Source organism: Cuculus canorus, chromosome 2 (genome assembly GCF_017976375.1).
Source record: "Cuculus canorus isolate bCucCan1 chromosome 2, bCucCan1.pri, whole genome shotgun sequence".
Lineage (NCBI taxonomy): Eukaryota > Metazoa > Chordata > Aves > Cuculiformes > Cuculidae > Cuculus > Cuculus canorus.
Window position 1 is genome coordinate 44,971,816 of NC_071402.1, and position 19,691 is coordinate 44,991,506.

Genomic DNA, 19,691 nt, shown 5'->3' on the forward strand with positions numbered 1-19,691 from the left:
GACCAAGAAAATTGGTCTGACTTTTCAACACCACAACATGGGACAATCCTGTACATAGGAAGCTCATCCTGAAGAGGAGATTTCTTTACTTAATGCATTTTTAAGAGCAGTCCAAAGCTCCGGGGCTAAGAAAGCAAAACACAAAGTCCTGCAGGAAAGCGACGTGATTAACCTAGCACAACCGTTGCTGATTTCACGCACTATATGCTATTTCATCTGTTTCTGTCACGAGTGGGATTTTGTCACTGGAACCTCGGGAGCAGCTCCTGCTTTAAAGACCTAAAGTCTTAAAAGCCACCACATGGACAGGAGTCAAAAAAAAATACAAATATCAGTGGGCAAAGAAAGGAAAACAAACACATGTTCTGCTTGGCAAACCCATGGCCATCTTCATTTCTCTCCTCACAGATTCATGTGAGGTTGGGCTTTTCCCCCCCTCCACCCTCCTGTAAACATTAAAGAATATTCAAAAGCTTGTAAAATTTAAAGCCCTGAAAGCCCAAGCTCTTCAGGAAAACTAACACAACAGAGCCACCTACCATGCAAAGGCAGAACTGGCAGGGCTTAGGCAGCAAGACCTGCCACTGAAACTTATTTGAATGAACTTGACCCAGGTTGGCGGCCAGCCAGCACCCTACGTCACCCTGTGACTTAACAGAACACAGTGTTCTTGGCACCCGCACAAAAATGTGTTGAAATCCACACTGGAGAGAGAGAGAGAGAGAGAGGAAAAAAAAAAAGTCAGTGTATGTTTCAAATTAATAAAGGAAAATGGTAACAAAAAGGTAATAAAATGCAAAGGCAACATTAACTCTTTTAAAAGCATCTGCTGCATTTTTCTCCCTATTTATTCGTATTGTTTGGTGTTCTCTCATGCACCAGAAGCTTGGCACAGTGGCAGTTCTCCCCAGGACGAGCCTTGCCTTGTCCAAATCCTGTCCCACGCGCTCCCCTTCTCACCTCTCCCAGTGCCCTACCTGGAAAATTCCAGTGCAGCACTCAGCCAGGCAGCGAGGGCAGACACTGGCTGCAGTGCCAGGGCTGCTCCTGACTCATTTCCTCACCCAGCCCTCGCTCAGAGACGACACAGCGGGCATCTCATGCAATACTTCTATAAGGGATTATCGGTTACACAGTTATGTCATTCACAAATGGATTATCCTAACATTTTGTGAAAGCAAACAAGTAGAAGGAGGACAGTCAAAATGAACTCAATGAACCGCGAACTTAATGTACTTCCTCCATATACCATATGGCTATTATTTCCCTTTTCGGCATTTCCTTCGGGACACCCCCTCTTTGTCTCCAAAGCCTAGCCTCAAGATCCTTTTTCCTCCTGTCATCCCTTCTTTTTCCAATGTCTTACCCTAGTGACTGATCAAGATGTTTGGCAGCTGTAGGTGCAAGATCAAAACCAGCTCACAGATACGTGCCTGAGAGGGTTTTCCCTCATCACCTATTCCAGGCCCACACCTGCCACCTGCAACCTCACTGGTGTCCTGACAGAACAAGCCTCCAGCAAGACTGTACAGCCAAGCTATCAGCCACGATAGGAAGATGGATCCCACCTCACCCCCATTACTTTCTGCATGCAAATTCCGAGCCTAGCGCACAGTCTATGAAGTTAGAGGGATTTACAGGAGACAATAAGGCTCCCTACCTGACAGCTGCTTCCGTCATTTCAGTGCAAATCTGAGAAGTTACATCAGTTAATAGCTGATCCAGCGCTCCACTGCCCTCCTTCCATCCGTTGAAAGATGACTTTTTTGTCTAGTTACAGATACTCTAATGAGATATGCAACACATGCATCTAGAAGATGATCCACATCTCTGTCCAGTCCTTCCAACATCAGAAACCTACGTGATATGTGAAAGTTGCACTGATTATTTTCCACCTTGGCTATTATCCACTGCAAGCTACTATTATGACGACAGAAATAAACTATCTGCTAACAAAAGAGACAATAAAACTCGTAAAGGAGGCAATTAGGCTCTTTTAGTAGTCCCTGTTTAGTTTCACAGAAAATCCTTTCAAAATCCTTTCCTTCCAACCAGAAGCCTGCTTATGCCTTTCAAATTAAAACAGCATTAGCTCCAACACTATGAAGTGGGGAAAATGCCTGCTTTAATGCCCCAAGGATGATGGGAAAAAAAAGAGAAAAATGTCATGTGTTTGATGCTTTGTGGATGTGTTGTTTTGATGCTCAAAATGCCATTTTCTGAGTAACGGCATCCTGAAGTAAAAAAAATCTAGACAGACACAAAAATACAATTCTTACACCATTTTCTTTTGTCCTTCTGTGTGATACACCAAGGACATATCCACATATGGGGAAAAAACGGTAGAGAGTGGGACTACTTGAAGAATGAATAAAAGCTCCCTATAAACAATTGATGATCATTTCACAGAACCAAGTGAAAATTTTCACAGAGCAAGAGAAACAACAGCAGAGAGAACAATTTCTAAGCTCTTCTTTCTATAGTCAGGCTCTGGATCAAGGAGGGAACCTACAGAAGAGGCAAAGATAAAGTGAATTCAGAGTTAGGTATGTTATAAGAAGGGAAGGCCTTCAAATAAGAAATATACAGATTGCTGATGACACAGACAACAGGGTATTCATAGGAAGGCACGTAAATTTCCAACAATATGCCTTGACTTGATAGTTATCTTTAAAAATCCCTACGGAAGGAGCAGTTTGTATTTATTTAGCCAAGATGCACGGGCATTCACACCACATAGATCACCAAAGCAGTTACCTACCCCTTTCCCTCCCAGCACAGCCAGAAACATTGCTGCAGCAGAGACGGGGCAAGATTTTCATACAAGAGGGAAGCTCTTCAGTAGTCTCATGTTTACAAAGGAGTTTACTGAGTTGTCAAGGAGAAAGCAACTCTACGGTGATCCCCATGCAACAATGCTTTGAATAAACACAATTAAATTTGTCACAAAATTAGAGATGAGTTCTCTGCCAAACTTTGAAAGCCTGCCCCAGTACCCTTGCTTCTCTCCTAACTGGACTTGGCAAGAAGCACCAAGTTACTGTTAAGTCTGAAAGTTTGTTCGAGAACCAGATGCACAGGTTAGAGAAGTTTTCTTGAGCCACTCCCAGCTGGCTAGTGGGCAAACCACAGGAAGACTGCCAGAGCCTCCAAGGAGGGCAAAGTTGAGGGCAGGATGTGACACACTTACCGCAGTCATGCAGGCTACTTGTCTTCCTAACACCCAGTGTGTCTTACAGCCTCTAAGCAAATGAACAAACAGGGCAAGATTAATTTTTTTATTGTATTGTTAAAGTATGTATTTGATAAGATTGTTTGTGCTTACACCCTGCAAGACTGTGAACAGGATGTTTAGGAAAAAAAGAAAAGAAGAAGAAAAATAGATTTGGGATCTCTTAATTAAAAGATAAAACAATGAGTCCTCATGTTTTGTAGCTGAGCACAAAAGTCAGCAAGGCCTGTGGTCCAGTGACGTTCTTCTAAATCACTTCATTTCTCTCAATCATGAAGCATTTCAGTTTGTGAAGTCCTGGAATATTTTCATTTGTGGTTTACAGAATCTCAAGTTCCCTGACTTTAGTATATATTGTTTGAATTAAAAATTTCAAATGCAGCACGTTATGTTTTTCTTCAATGCACAAAGAAAACTCCACCTATTCACCAGTAATTTTAAGAGTAAAGCCTTTTTTTCAAAACAGAATCTTGAGCCATGAATGCATCTCTAACCATCTTCAACTACATACATATGAAAGCAACCTCAACAGCACATAACTACAGCTGGTTACAATGCCTGTCAGATTAGACAAAAAAAAAAAATCTAGCTGAAAGGAATACTTTTATTTTCTTAAATCCATTTGTCAATTTAAAAGAAGGAAGATTATACCAGATGGGTCACCGTCCTTAAAAACAAGCAGGAACTAGATGATCTTTAAGGTCCCTTCCAACCCAAACTATTCTATGAATCTATGATTCTAAACAAGACTCAGATACTGAAGAAGAAGAGCAATACCTTGTAGTTCTGTTAACGCATCAGTTTATTCATTGGAAAATTGGGGCATTTGCTAATAAAGTGAAGAGCACTTTTCTGGACATGTCAGCAATGTGGCAGAACGTGATAATCTAATATGTTTGCCTACTTTCTCCTACCCCATTTTTAAACACAGTTAAAATATCCGGTTAGAGGGTCAGAGAAAAGAATCTAGGACAGATTCGTAACAAGAGTGAGTCGTTAAGTGCAGAAGCAACATAAAAACATGACTCCAGAAGAGCAGGAAGTGCAATAGCACATGAGAGATACAATCACATCTAAAGGTGAGTAAAACCAGGATAATGCCAGGATCAGGTTAGCATTCCACTTCAGCTTCTGGAATATTAAAGTCAACACATTTTAATTCTATTGCTGTTTTATAACACCTAAGCTGTCAGTCCTCAGAACATTTTAGTTTGGAAATTACTTATTACCAGGAGAAAAGCACAGAAAACAGGAGAAGGAAAAAACATCTAGCCACCTACGGGGCGACACAACAGGATTTACGTGATCAGTGGTTACAACAAATACAGACAGAGGCAGATAGATTGCATCTATCTGTCTATGAATACAAGAGTCAAGACCTTTCAATTTATTAAATATAGGTTATTACTATTTGCAGTGAAGGAGAGTATGTTCATTGCCAGCTACAGATGAGAACATATTTCTGGGGTTTTGTTTTTATTTTACCAACTGCATCTTAAGGTTGGGAGCGCGCGCGCGCGCGCGTGTGTGTGTGTGTGTGTGTGTGTCTGTGTTCTTTTTCAAAAGCAAGTGCAGGCTGACTTATTTTTCTAAAAAAAAATGCACACACTTGTAGTACTGACCACATTTTAACAACAGTGACAATGTCACACAACCTGTCAGGCTCCTCAATTCTATGGAGTTTCAAAATGTTAAAACAGATTTGTGATTCCATCTTATTTAAATAAAATTTCAAGTTGGTTTCTTCTGTCTTAATTTCATTCTCATTTTTCATTAATTCCTTTATATCCATATGTATCACGTTCTTCAGTTTTATCCTTCCATTTCATTATGCACTAGTTTGCTTTTGTTTGTCCTCTGAGCATTTTTTAAGAGTTCTAGCAAGTACTGATCTTCCACAGTAAAATCTCCTCTCCTTACAATACCATAGTTAAGTTCATAAAACCAAAAAAAATAATTACTTTCTTATTTTTTCCAGCATTGTTTGTTTATATTTCTATGCACGCAATTAGTTTAATCAAGCAAAAATTAAAGCACTATTCTTTTTAGAAACTGAACATACTGAGACTAATGCCTGACAGAGAGACTGAGGCACCAGGTATGAAGTTTCAGTTTCACTCAATAGAAGCGACCTATCAGATTCACTCTGCATTTTAGATGTAAACAGCAAATCAGAACTTCCTTTTGCTTTAATCCCATAAACACTGGCATAATGCCACATAAGATAACATGCTAAGCCGACTCTGGAAGCCGAGGACTTAAATGCACAATAAAGCTGCAATTAAAAATTTTTGGAGATCAAGGAAACAAAGTAAGAACAGCACGAACAAGTCAGGCCAGAGACTTGTTGAACTCAGCATCCTATCTGGGACTGCGGCCTGTATGAGATGCATAAAGCAAGGAAGTACAAAGCAAGTGAATACCTTTTCCCTCACACACTCCTCCACAGTGAAGTGATCTGCACCTCCAGAACTTCCCAAGGGAGTAACATTTGACTTATTAGCTTAATGGATATTTCCCCAGAAAAAAACAAACCACAACTTTCCAATCACTTTTCAACCAAACTCTGCACAAGCATGGCAGTATTTCACAATTTCTTAATATTTTTAGTGTCAGAAAAGAAAGTACTTGGAAGCAACCACAGGTGGGTCACCAGCCATAGGTTTCCAATCCAGTCATTGTGGTGTACTATTGCTGCAACACCTAAAGAAGCTTCAGAAAAGTTAAGGACTGTTACACTGAGACCTGTACCAAAACATGCAAAAAGAAGTAGCAACCTCTGCCCAATGACATTCTGACAGCTAAGGAGCCTGAGCAATTAAGTGCATTGTAAAAAAAAAAAAAAAAAAAAAAAGTTATATTGCTGGAGGAAAAAACACACTGAAAGATACTTTTCTTGCAGTTAAACCCTACAATACTACTAACACTTGGTATCCTTCAGGACATTTTATTTACACATTCCAGTTCAGGATAAGCTACGTTATCATCTTCTTTATTCTATCATCTTCTTTATTTCTTAAAAACTGGAGCATAGTGCTGCTAACAAGCAGATGGAGAATTTCTACCATCTACTGGCTGCAAATCTCATGAAAATTAGATGTATTTGCTTTTCTTCCATTTAAAATATACATGGTAACAAACCAACAGAAATTAGCATTTGGTGGTCTCTTAAACCAACTCAAAATGTGAAAATAAACCACCACATTTTATATCCCCAGTAGGGTTACTTTTTCAGTTCTGTGATGACAACAAAGATCACGACTGAATGGTATCAAGCTGAATGATAATTGCCTATGCTATTATTCCTGACTGTTCAAGGTGTCTGAAGCTTGCAAGGCAGATAGAAAGCTTCCACTACCACTTTCCAAAAAGCTTATGCATTGATTGATGTCAATTAAGTAACAGCTGAGTAACATTACAAAGCCATGCAATTTGAATGCAAAGAATTTAAAAAGTTTTGCTTCTTCACAACCAAGTGTTTGAAATCACGATCCACAAGCAACTGCTTCATCAAACACACAGAAATGCCAACCTGAGAATGCTCAAGGTAGCTGCAAAGTTTTATGCACAACAAAAAAGTATGTGGAGGACTTTATAACGATATAGTACAACTCTGGGGGATTCTTTTTCCCTTAAATCTTGCTGTCAGTCTTGTCTTCAAAAAGTGGCTTGCACCACACAAGTGTTGCATAGAAGTTATGTTGCCTTCTGCTACTATGTAAAATGACATTCCAATTTTCCTTTCCATCATTTCTTCAATATTTTCTTCAACTTAGCTCCCAAAACAATAAACTGTTGTGATGATGTTAACTGACTTCAATATTTATAAATTCTCGGCATCTGCTATGGGAAATGAGGGGATATGTGCCACGTTCTTAGCTTAGACTCCTATAAGGAAGAGATTAACTAACTCTGCATCTTCATTACCAACAAAGTGATGCGTTTACTTTTATTGATAATTATATTGAAAAAAATAATTGAAGAAATCAAAACAGACATTTTTGCTTTCTCCTCTGAGATCATTAGATTTCAGAAGCCATCAATACATACACGAACCATTTATCTAAAATTGTAAAGCATGTAAGGAAAGAATTATCTGCACTGTTCTGATGTCCACAATTACTTTTGCCTTCGCAACTCCAGTGACCAGTGCTAATTTTTTAAAAATAAAATGCTCTTGCAGAAAAGAAAAGCAATCACAGAACCTTTAAATTCTAAGTAATGTAACCTACATATCAAACTAGTGTAAAATCTATCTCTACTGCTTGCATGGGGGAAAAATATATGGAAAATGAGACTCAAGTGCTTCTAAACATTAAAAAGTAGATGGGAATAATCGCCCTGATGCATTTTTTTCAGATTTGTTTCATGTAAAAACATTAATTTTGTTGTTGTTTAAGATGATAATCTCATAATCTGCTGTCCAGCTCATTGCTTTTTAGGTGTATGAGAGTGGCAATTATGTCCTGTTTTACTTCCTTGTCCTAAGTTTATACTAATATTCTAACCCTTTGAAAAGTCTATATAACCTGATATTTTTAATCCAAACTTCCCCCACAAACTATGTGAAAGAACAATACGTCTCTCTCTTCTTACCTCCTCCTCCAACAACTACAGGCTGAAGCTGATGACAAAGCTTCTCAGTGCAAGGAGCTTCCTTGACCCTTCCTTGCTAAACCAGTAAGTAAACGCCATACAAAAGCTCTGATACCCTCCCAATACACCACAAGTATTTTACATTGTAAGGATGATCTTGTTGATGCCTGTAAAGGAGGAACACCTTACCCAGAGCTCACCTTCGGGTGAAGTTCCCCAGCCCTGTAATGCAGCTCTATAATCTGGTTTTACCAGCAGCTCTGTGAAACTCTTACATTTCTGTCTGTATTATTGTTAATTCTTTTCTCTGCACATGTCTGCAAAGAACAGAGTGAAAGAAATACGATGCTTTATCTACAACTGCTACATCTAGAAAGTCCTTTTTCTAATTCTGTCTGGCACACATAACGTGCTACTAGACTGTGGTATCTCCCTCCCCCAAACATCCATGAATTTAAACTGGTTTAGAAAGGGACTAAGTAAGCTATTGAAGGTTAAAACTCACAATGTCTCTCAGACTTAACATCTCAGTGCAACTTCTGGCTCAGTAAGCACCTAAACTGCAACACTGATCCTACTTCATGCACTGCAAAACATTTAACATAGTCTTACACTTTTCTCCCAATACTGTTATAATTCATGACCCAAGCTAGATGAAATTCAATATAACAACCTTGTATCATCAGTTTATGAATAACACATTATTTATTACGTTAGCTTTATGCACCTATATCCAACTTTAGCCCACACCACCATACACTCATGCATTCGCATACATGCTCTGAAAGGGAGCTGCGATTACCCTGCTTACCCCAGGAAGAAAGTTCTGGTTTGTGAATTTACACTATTTAGTCTTTTCATACTGCTAGTTACACTGTTGTCACATTCCAAAAGATCCTGAAGTGCTTGATATGCTAGACAAATTGCTTTATTTCTGGAACATACCAGATTCACAATAAAACTGTGCAACATTCATTTCGTGACGCTTAAATGTACTTCAACAAATGCATATGTTTAAAAAAAAGAAAAATTACGTCTCCTAGAATACTGAATCAGTTCATTTACTTCTTCCTATGTCTGAAATTCATGTGTTTCCTTCATGCCCTCTCCACAGCAATCTCTTTTTCAGGCTGAAGGTTTCTATTCTACAGAATTTCCTCTCACACAGACAGTATCCCACGTATCTGATCACTCTTACCGATCTGCTTTGAAGCTTCTCTAATTCCACAGTACCATTTTTGTAACTGGGAGGACCACAAGCGCAATTAAACACAAACTTAATGGATTTTTAAAGTTGTAGTGTTTTGAGCAGCTTTTCAGAGTCATTAGACCCCAATGTAAACTTCAATCCTTCTTGTCCATGACTACTTTACGTCAAGATTAAGCTGCTCTGCCAATCTTGCACGTCTTGCCTTCACAAGCAGACAGTTTGTCTGCTTTTCTCATTTTTGTTCAACGGTCCCCTCCCCATGCACAGGAAGGTGTCAAGGTGACTGCAAAATACCAACAAGTCATTTCCTCTCAGAAACATTAAACTTCTCAGCAGCCCCACCAGGATTCCTACAAATGGAGAACAGGGCTTTCCTCCACTGGTGTACCAAGGAGAAAAACACATCTAGAGAAACAGGAGTCATTGTGTGCAGAACACTGGAGGCTGCCACAACAGTAGTGTGCTGGCGAGACAGCTGGTGTAAGGAGCTGCCATTTCTGAAGAGCTGCAACTGGATGAGAGTATTTGATGGCGCAGAACTAAATAGTTGTATTAGGCAACAGAGAACAGGTGAACTAAGACCATGCCATGACCAGGTGAGGGTGAATGGGGACAAGGAAGTGAAATAGTGACCGTGCTGGGAAGAGGAGACAGAGTGGGAGGAGGGTGACTGGGACTGAGTCAAAAAGTATGCCACTAAGCTGGCACTGAGCAGTGATTCAACAACCAAGTGCAACAGCTTCTTCATGTGTCCAAGAACAGAAAATAAAGCTAGGCTGAAATTGTGATTAGTGGGAAAGATATCATATGAAGTAACAATTTAGGAGCACATTTTCAGAGACATTGAGGCCAGAGAGAAAACCATCAAGTAGACAAGGCTGCTGCCCTGGTCTGGAGGCAAATAGTGATAGGCTAAAGAGAAAAAAAAAGTATGTGAACAGCGTTGTACGCAGCTGGCAAATACATGACAGTGTGCTAACAGATTCCTGCAGAGCAGGCAAAATCCTCTTTAACATGTTACAGTTATGTAGTTCTAGCCAATTGCTACATGCTGTCTCCATAGAAAGGGTTAATCAGTCACCAGGGCTACTAGTCAGAAATGTAAGTGTCCTGATAAAAGAACTGTAGATCTGAATTTTCATTTGTCATTCATTGAAATGTCATTGAGACATTTGTTTATCACAAAGCAAGAGCAACAGAACATGACACAGCCCCTGCCAAACTGGATATGAGAGACATTAGGATTTTACTCCACCCTAGTCCTGTCTCATTGTCCTCAAGAAAGCCAACCCTCCCACCCAACAAAAGTTCTCACCTCCAAACTTCTTATTATAAATATCCTCAGGTTTATTCCATTTGTTCTGCCCTCACTTACTCCTCTCCTATCCATCCAACACAACTCCACATTGCGATGCAAGCCAGGAACAAATTTCTTGTTCCCCATACCATACCACATCACACCACCAAACTGCACTCTTTCCAAGCAAGAGATAGAGTGGCTTTACTTAAAAATAAAAAACCACAAACCCCGAAAAATCTCACATAGCTGCCCTCTTCCACATGCAATAAAACCAAGTACAGATATAGAAGAGCTTTATCCATTAAAGAGAGTGAGAAGCACACTGGAAAAAACTCAGGGGTGGGGTAATAATCCCAAGGTTAATACAGAATAGATTCAAAACTCTGGTCTTCCTGTGTTTTCTTCGGTATTCTAAATTCATTACCAATATTCACAATTTAGACAAGGAGCTGTTATAAAGTAACCCTTACCATCAAAGAAACAGTTCTGTTTCAGTGAGAAGTGACAGTAATGTCATAAGAAGATGAAGCCTAACTACAGGACCATTAAGGTTCACTTGTGAATAGATGCAAGCTGCAACTGCACTGGGTACCTTAAAAGGGCAAGAAATGTTTTCTTCATCACTGCATGCAACAAACATGCCTGGTAATAAAAGCACATTTTACTTTCCCTGATATATTTGGGCCTTTGGCTGCCGCAACGCAAGACGGATGATAGAACCAGCCACTAGAAGATCTCAAAATTATTTTTAAAACAAAGTGACAACCTACAAGGAAGATTGAACCAAAGGCTTTTAGAGAATTCAAGCCATTAGACAGTCTACTCTGTTTAGGTCACCTTCCAGAACCACACTTAGAAAGCACATTTATCAGAACAAGAAACAATTAAGTACTGGTTCTGTGTGTCCCACTAAAACGTCTCTTCCGCTATTTCTTTCAAAGAGGATTTCAAAACAAATTCAAACCAATCTCTCCTCCAATATGACCTGAGGAGTCCTGAAACAGATCTTAAGGAATTAGTTGGGAATCAAAGTTAGACAAATCAAAACCCAGCAGCTCTCAGAGTCCTCACAGCTCTTTGCAGAAAGCAAAACCATTAGCAAATTATCCATAATGGCGAATAACAGAGCCTCATCAGAGGTGAGGAAACAAGTAAGACAAAGCCTTCAACTTCCTATTGATGTTGTTAACTCTTCTGGCTTTTTTCCCTTCTCTCCTTTCAGAGGACAGCACTACACTCCTGGCAATGCATGCGCTGCTCTTTCCTGTAGCCTCTTCTGCTGTAGCACCAGGGAGGCTACCAATGGCAGACAGACAAGACCCTCAGGGCCCTCATAGGGCAAATATATACCACCTCACTTCTTCCTCGTACTCCTGAAGACCATCTGTGATGCTGTGAAAAGAACCACACAGCTCAGAGGTGCCAGGCCTGAGCAAACACAGATGCCTTCTGCAGCATGCAACCACAGCAAAACTAACACAGGCCACTTGAATCTCATTTAAAATAACACCAGGAGAACATGAGGCAGGGGGAGAGCAGAGGAGACGGCAAAAAGAGTATTTGATACATGGATGCCAAGATAGCAATGCTGTCAGCTGCATTTAAAGTTGTGGCTCTCCAGAGCTGTGCAAGAAAGAACACGGGGCTTAGCTGAAGCCTTAAGTTAAACAAAGCAGAGGGACTGGATTAGTGCTCAAACAGCCTGGTGCTTCAAGCAACATAAAAATACAGTCTGGGAATGAAAGCACAAGGCAGCAAGGTCTAAAGTCTGTTTATGCCACTGTGGTAGCTTCTGTGATCCATCAGATTTTGCACGCCCAGGATGTCTCTGTTATACTTAGTCATTAGGCCATAGAGGGAATTTCACAAACTAGGCACAAAGAAGTACGGCTACCTCAGTGACACTCTGGATCACCTACAAGAGCATACACACATACATGCAAGCACAGGCAAGTATGACCAAAGCAACTTCCTTCAAAACAGCCACACGGGCTTTCAACATCTTTACAGTCCTGAAAAGACACTTACTGTGTCATTCTTGAGGAGGATTATGAGCCAATTCAGTTACACTGAGATTTGAACTCCCGTCGCAAAATTATAAAGAAAAGTCTTCCCAAGGTATTTTAAATCATCAAAGCAAGGAACATCTGAGCCAGTCAGGTATTAGCTGAGCTAATATCTTCAATCCTTATTTAAGATTAATGTGGTCATTTTTTATTTGGAGACTTAAGACAGCCACAGCTCACCCAGAAACACGCTTTTTCCTACTCTGATAATCTGAGCAAGTCATGGAGACAGGAAGCTGAGAGGGAAACTATTGTCTGCAACTAAGGAAAAAAGTTTCAAGGCTTCATTTCTGGATCAGAAGATGCAGAGACATCCCTGCAGGTGGGATGTAGCAGAAAGCAGCTGGTGCACAAGGTCAGTTCTCTCCAGTAGTTTAGGTATGTATCATTCCACCTTGCTGACATGAATGCAAAAGGCCTCTGGTTTTGTACCACTACTGACTTTGCAGCCTTATGATTAATCGGTCTTGCCTAAAAAGCCCCTGTGAAAAGCCCTGCTAGAAGAAACCAGTTCTACCCAGAGAAGCAAGGTTCCAGGTTTTGGGGAGACAGGCAGAAGAGAAGCAGGGAAGGAAGAAGCAGGTTGCCCAGACTGGTTATACTGTTTCCATCCTTAGAGTTTTCCAAGATCCAACTGGACAAAGCCCTAAGCAACCTCATCTGACCTTGCACCTGAGCCTGCTTTGTCTAGGTTGAACTGCAAACATTTTGAAGACCCTTCCAAGTTGTATTATTCCATGAAGCAAACATTTAGAAATAATAGTAAGCTTTGGGTATGTTTGTATATATTCTAATAAGCTTCCTTTGGTAATAGACTGACAAAAATAATTGCTTGTAATAACATGGTCATATTATCAGCCTCTATCAGGGTTAAGTCATCAGTCTGACAGGATGACACAAATTCCATTTGCTGTAATAACGATTCCCTACCTTGAAATAACCTATTTTAAATTCTGTTACACAATAGTTCTAGACTCAATTCTAATTACCAAGCCAATGATAGCTATAATTACCACTACAATGGATCAAGAGAGCAAGGACATAAAAGCAGGCCCAGAAATAAGAGAAAAATCTTGGCCTACTCACATTTTAAGTGATCTCTTCAGAATTTCATTACCTATGTTGAGTCCCCCACAGAGTAACAGCACACAAGGACAAGAGTTCAGGTATTTTTAAAAGCAAGGCTAAGACAGTAATAAATCCATGAACTATGCAGCTGAGTGAACCTTATTTTGACAGATGACAAGGCCTCAGGTGAAAGACAGGCACCTACCTACATTCACGCGTGGGAAGGACTTCTCAAATAATGTGGTCTTCACTCATGGAAAACACCAAAATGAACCTTTTGTACAAGATTACAACTCAACAACGCTACATCAGATCGCCCACTGTCAGTGCATACAGATGGCAGCACAGTAGAGAGCTGAGAACACAGTGGTGATCCATAACAGAGTTTCGAAACATATAAAATATGGCAATTCTCTTTTTCAGTTGTCTGTCGTCACACTGCAAGATCCTTTGGTATGACCATTCTTTATGCATTTAAAGGAAACATGCTCTTAACCATGTGGCTTTTTGATTAAGTTTCAGCCAAATCAGAAGTTAAGATCAGCAGACAAGCTTATTACTGCGCTCTGCAATAAAGAGGGTTTGCTATAACCAGTTAAGCTTTATTAATACTGTACAGCAATTACCTAATTCCTACATGTTATCAATATAAAGGGCAAAAAATTATTCTCGCACCATTCTGGGATAAATCTCACTTGCGCTGCATATAAAGCAAGCAAATCTCTCCACCCATCAGAAATTGATAAGTAGATTTAATATATGGGACAAAAAGAAAAGACAATACTCTGCAAGATACCAAAATTACACACTCCATAAAAACGCTGGCTTACTTTAAAGGATTACATTACAGAAAGCGTTTTAAGGAGGGATCTGAGTATGGGAGGTGATGCCACTCAGTACACAGTACAAAAGAAAATTCCCGGTCTAGGAAGTAGTATGGCAGGAGACATGAATTCACATACAAGAGCAATAAACTTCATTTAATCCCTAGCATTAAAATATTTAGAAGTTGAAAATAAGTCAAAAATGACCAATTTTTATAAAATAGGGGACTTCGGCTCCTGAGACAAAGTCTCTGCACAAGTCAGGCAAAAAGTAGTCATTATCAATGAATAAAAACGTTACATCAATTATGAGGCAACTACATTGTGCTCTTCTGGAAAACATGAAAAATTAACATTACTGGTTATTCTTAATTTTAGCACCACAGTCTCCAAGAAAAAGCTCAACTATGCATCCACCACAGGCAATGGAAAGCAGAGGAACTCGCAGAACAAAACTACCTGGGATCAGGCCCTTCTAGATCTTCATCTTGCATCACCTTAAGCAGAAATTCAACCGTTAAAGATCAATGGAAAGTTAATGAAAAAATCCTCTCACATCTCCCAAAAATATACAGAGGAAAGTAAGGCACAACCATGTCATTTCTTGCACGTTTTCTTCAAAAATTCTGAACTGAACCAAACGAGAACTCAGCTAACAGCTGATCACTGCCGAGACCAGCTTCAACTTGTTTTCCTCATTACCTCTGCAAAGCAGCTTTACACCTAAGAGGCAGCTACTCAACAGGAAAGACACAGCACAGGAACTTGGAACATAACATGAACCGGGACTGGAGCTAAACACCCAGCAGATAAGGAGGAGTTTTATCTTCATACCAAAACAACACATGAAGTCTTTCTACGTAGTTAATTATCATGGAATAGAAGTAATTTTCAAATTAGATCTATCCATATATGGGGGGGGGGAAAGCCTTAAAGTTATTCATCTTTTGAGATTTTTCATTAGCAACTTAGTACACTCCTACCATGGGTAAATACTACCATAAAGATATTTTGGCAGCAATCCTAAACCTCTAGAACCTCTTGGCATTTGGCATATTTTGAAGTGGGGTAAAATAAATTTCATGGTCTTATGATTATCCACACACTCCATTAGGTTCCAGAGATTTAGTAAATACCACAAAAATGATGCTATATCAACATTTGGCTTTTTTTCCTTCCCTCACCATGAACCAGGCCACAAAATTAACAGGCCTTTTAAAAGAATACTCATACAGCAAATGACTTCCTATAGTGAGCACTGCTATTCTGTTCTCTCTTGGAAACCTCTCAAACAGCTTGCCTGTAATTTTTTCTAGGAAAACAGCATATCCCCAGTAAAGCCAAACAAAGACTGAAACAGGCACAGCTATTACTGGGGATTTACCCTCCTGCATATACTGAATTCCCAGAAGGAAGTTTACTGGTGAGGCTGACCACCCATGAAAATTCCCACTGCATGACGCTCCAGCTGGGAAGGTAAAATCTGCAAAGGCATCCTCAGATTCCCAATGTACACACATCTTTTGTAGAAGCATAGCTGTTCTGGTTAGGGTTAAAAACTTTTTATTACAGTACGATTGCATTCGAAAAAGCCCTCTCCTGTGCACCACTTACTGAGACGAATGTGTCTCAGAACATTTATCTCACTCTCCATCTATACTGGGTTAAGTCATGCTGATACAATAAATCCCAGGTCCACTTTCCCAGATTTATACAGACTGTGTGGTCACTTCCAAAACTGCTGCCCAGGACTGGAGCTATTTTAAATAAATTCTTCAAAAAATCCTGGGCCAACCCTTGCCAAACTCTGAGATGCAGTTGCTGAACTCCTACAGACACCCATGCGAGCGAGCAGGAGCTGAGAAGTGGGCCTGTGTGAACCTCATAAAGTTCAACAAGGCTAAGTGCAAGGTCCTACAACTGGGTTGGGGCAATCCACAGTTTCAGTACGCGATGGGGGATGATGTGATTGAGAGCAGCCCTGCAGAGAAGGACTCAGGCGTGCTGATTGATGAGAAGCTTGACATGAGCCAGCAATGTGCGCTTGCAGCCCAGAAGGCCAACCATATCCTGGGCTGCATCAAAAGAAGTGTGGCCAGCAGGGCGAGGGAGGTTATTCTGTCCCTCTATTCCTCGCTTGTGAGACCTCATCTGGAGTATTGTGTCCAGTTCTGGAATCCACAACATAAGAATGATATGGAGCTGTTAGAATGGGTCCAGAGGAAGGCTACAAAGTTGATCAGAGGGCTGAAGCACCTCCCATACAAGGATAGGCTGAGACAGAAGCCTGGAGAAGAGAAGGCTCCAAGTAGATCTTATAGCAACCTTCCAACACCTCAAGGAGGCCTAGAAGAAAGCTGGGAATGACTGCTTACAAAGGCTTGTAGCGATAGGACTAGGGACAACAGGTATAAACTGGAGAGAGGCAGATTTAGACTAGACATAAGGAGGAATTTCTTCACCATGAGAGTGGTGAGGCACTGGCACACGTTTCACAAGGAACTCGCTGCTGCCCCATCCCTGGAGGTTTTCAAGGCCAGGTTGGATGGGTCCTCGGGCAGCCTGATCTAGTGGAAGGTGTCCCTGCCCAAGGCAGGGGGGTTGGAACTGGATGATCTCTAAGGTCCCTTCCAAACCAAACTATTCTATGATTCTAGTCTACGATATCTCCACAGCTGCTGTCATGCTGTCACACACCACATCCAGACCTGCTTCATTCCTCCATACCAAGGAGACAGCTTCAGAAAGGCAGCAGCACCCTGCTGTGACACCCATTCACTGGGAAACCAGACACAGCTTTTCCCCTGCGAGCCAAACTCACTATCCTACTCCATCCTTACATTCCCTCTGGGTATAAAGAATCGACAAGTAAATTTAAGTGATTTTTAGTAAGGCTTTAACACTTTTTGGTAACAGCCTTCCCCATTCTGACCTGAGGGCTGGAGCATCTCTGCTATGAGGACAGACTGAGAGAGTTGGGGTTGTTCAGCCTGGAGAAAAGAGGGCTCCGAGAAGACCTTATAGCAGCCTTCCAGTATTTAAAGGGGCTACAGGGAAACTGGGGAGAGGCTCTTTATCAGGGAATGCAAGGACAGGACGAGGGGGAACGGTTTTATGCTGAAAGAGGGGAGATTTAGATTAGACATTAGGAAGACGTTTTTCCTGTGAGGGTTGTGAGGCACTGGCACAGGTTGCCCAGGGAAGTTGTGGATGTCCCATCCCTGGAGGTGTTCAAGGCCAGGTTGGAGGGGACTTTGAGCCGCCTGATCTGGTGGGATGTGCCCCTGTGCATAGCAGGGGGGTTAGAACTGGATGATCCCTAATCTCCCTTCCAGGGGCTGGAACTGGACGATCTCCAAGCACACCCTCCCCGCCCCGCCTCGCCCTGCGCATCCCGGTCCCGCAGCGCCGCCTGCCGGGGCCGCGCGGCAGCGCCCCACGGACCGCTCAAACCCAGTCCCTCCGTCCTGCCCCCGCGTCCCAGCCTGCGGCTCGGCTCTCCCTCGCACCTCGGGGATCGCAGCCATTCTCCAGCACCAGCATCTGAACATCAGCCTTCCCTGGGATACTGACAAGCTTCGAGTCTTTTAATACAAGGCATTTAGCCGTAAGACGCTAAACTGAGTGGTGAAGCACTGGAATAGGCTGCCCGAGGAAGCGACGGAGTCTCCTTCCCTGGAGGTGTTCAAAAAGCAGGTGGACGTGGCGCTTTGCGACATGGTTTGGTAGGCATGGTGGCGTTGGGCTGACGTTAGACTGAATGATCGTAGGGGGTCTTTTCCAACCTTAATGATTCCATGAAAGATCAAAATCTCTGCCATCTATCCTCTACACTTGATACAGCACACCTTCGTCACAAAAAAAAAAAGTTCTATTTTATAAAATAACAAACCACACCACACTACCAAATCTTAGCTGGTGTGATTCAATATTTACTGACGCCCCTTTCCTGAGCTTTTCAATCTTCACTTTTCAAGTGATGTAGAGAGTCCTGTAATGAGTCCCTTACCTTATCACCACTCCGAATACACTCTGGTCACAATACCTGGATTTTATATAGTCAAGGTCTCAAAATACTGAACATTACTAAACAACTGTCTCACCCAGCACGACAGGAAATTTGGACATCAACTCACTACAGGCATCCAGGGGCTGTAGAGAAAGCAGATGATCACGCCTCTGGCGAGAAACCCACCCACTTGATCACCTTTTGGCACACACATTGAAATACAAGAAATTCCATTTAAACAGATGAACAAACTTCCATACAGTGAGGGTGACTGAGCACTGGCACAGGTTGTCCAGAGAGGCTGTGGGGTTTCCATCACCGGAGATACCCAAAACTTAACTGGACACATCCTTGAGATACCGGGTGAGGCCCTGCTTTGCGCAGAGGGGTTTAACTAGATCTTCAGAGGAGCCTTCTCACCTCAGTCATCCCATGATTCAGTGACCACAGTACCAAGCTCTATATTGCTTGGTTTTGAGGTTTGGCAGAGAAAATGCCTTGAAATTCTCGTGTATAGAATTCCTCCTGGAGAGTTAAGGTAAGCAAAAACCACACATTCCTCCAAATTAAATGCAGTCAAATATGAATACACTCCATAACTACGGTAGAAACCTTTTTTTGTTAAACTTGAAACAGTTTCTCACCTTACAAAGCTCATCATTCTCCTCTTTGACAGGCAGAGAATTAAGATCGGTGCAAGAGTCTGAGTCCGATATCTCCAGTGAGCCGTCATCTTTTTCTGATCCATCACACTTATCAGTGGAATCACTATCCTTCCCCCAGTCAATGAATTCCAACTCCTCTAAAAGAAAATATTTGCAAAAAGAATTTTTCTTAATCACCATATATTATTCATAAGCATGAAGTAAGAGTAATACTACAGTTATCCCAAACTTGAGAAAAAATGCAACATTTTTTATGTATGTTAAACTGATCTTTATGTTTAACTATTTTGTAATCCTGTGTCTCATCAAAGTTAAATTCTACTAGCAGACAATCTTCTGTGAAGAAGGATATCAAAATTACATTAAAAAACCCAAAATATTTCAAAGTATTGGCGGCAAGGAGGCAGTATACTTAACTGGATTTTCCAAGTGTGCTTGTTCAGAATTAACTGTTTTAAGCAAGCACCTCAGAGAGCGACCCGGAATATCTGAAAATTTGGTGCGAGTTAACATCTGCTATTAGTGGTAACCCTGACAGAGAAATGAAAAAGCTAGTTGAAGTGGTCACCTCCTAAAACACCGTGGCTAAATACACAGGTCTGCAAATCAAACCTCTAAGCACCTCAGACAGGGACAAAGACAGAAACAGGCACAAGAAAAGATGGCGTTCTTTCAAAAAAACCCTCAACAAAATGGCAATAAACAAATAGACACAGATAGA

The 19,691-nt window shown here is 41.2% G+C and overlaps 1 protein-coding gene across 4 annotated transcripts in view; it reads right to left on the minus strand.

The window, feature by feature from the left end:
* SPIDR (scaffold protein involved in DNA repair) overlaps positions 1-19,691 on the minus strand; it is a 209,490-nt gene that overhangs the window by 175,396 nt on the left and 14,403 nt on the right. For 3 of the 4 annotated variants that reach the window (XM_054058527.1, XM_054058526.1, XM_054058530.1), the window contains exons 5-6: positions 18,950-19,107; positions 540-704 (exon numbers count right to left, since the gene is read on the minus strand). In XM_054058527.1, the coding sequence (XP_053914502.1) occupies positions 540-704; positions 18,950-19,107 (323 nt within the window). The remainder of the gene's footprint in view (positions 1-539; positions 705-18,949; positions 19,108-19,691) is intronic. The other variant, XM_054058528.1, reaches the window with a different exon arrangement.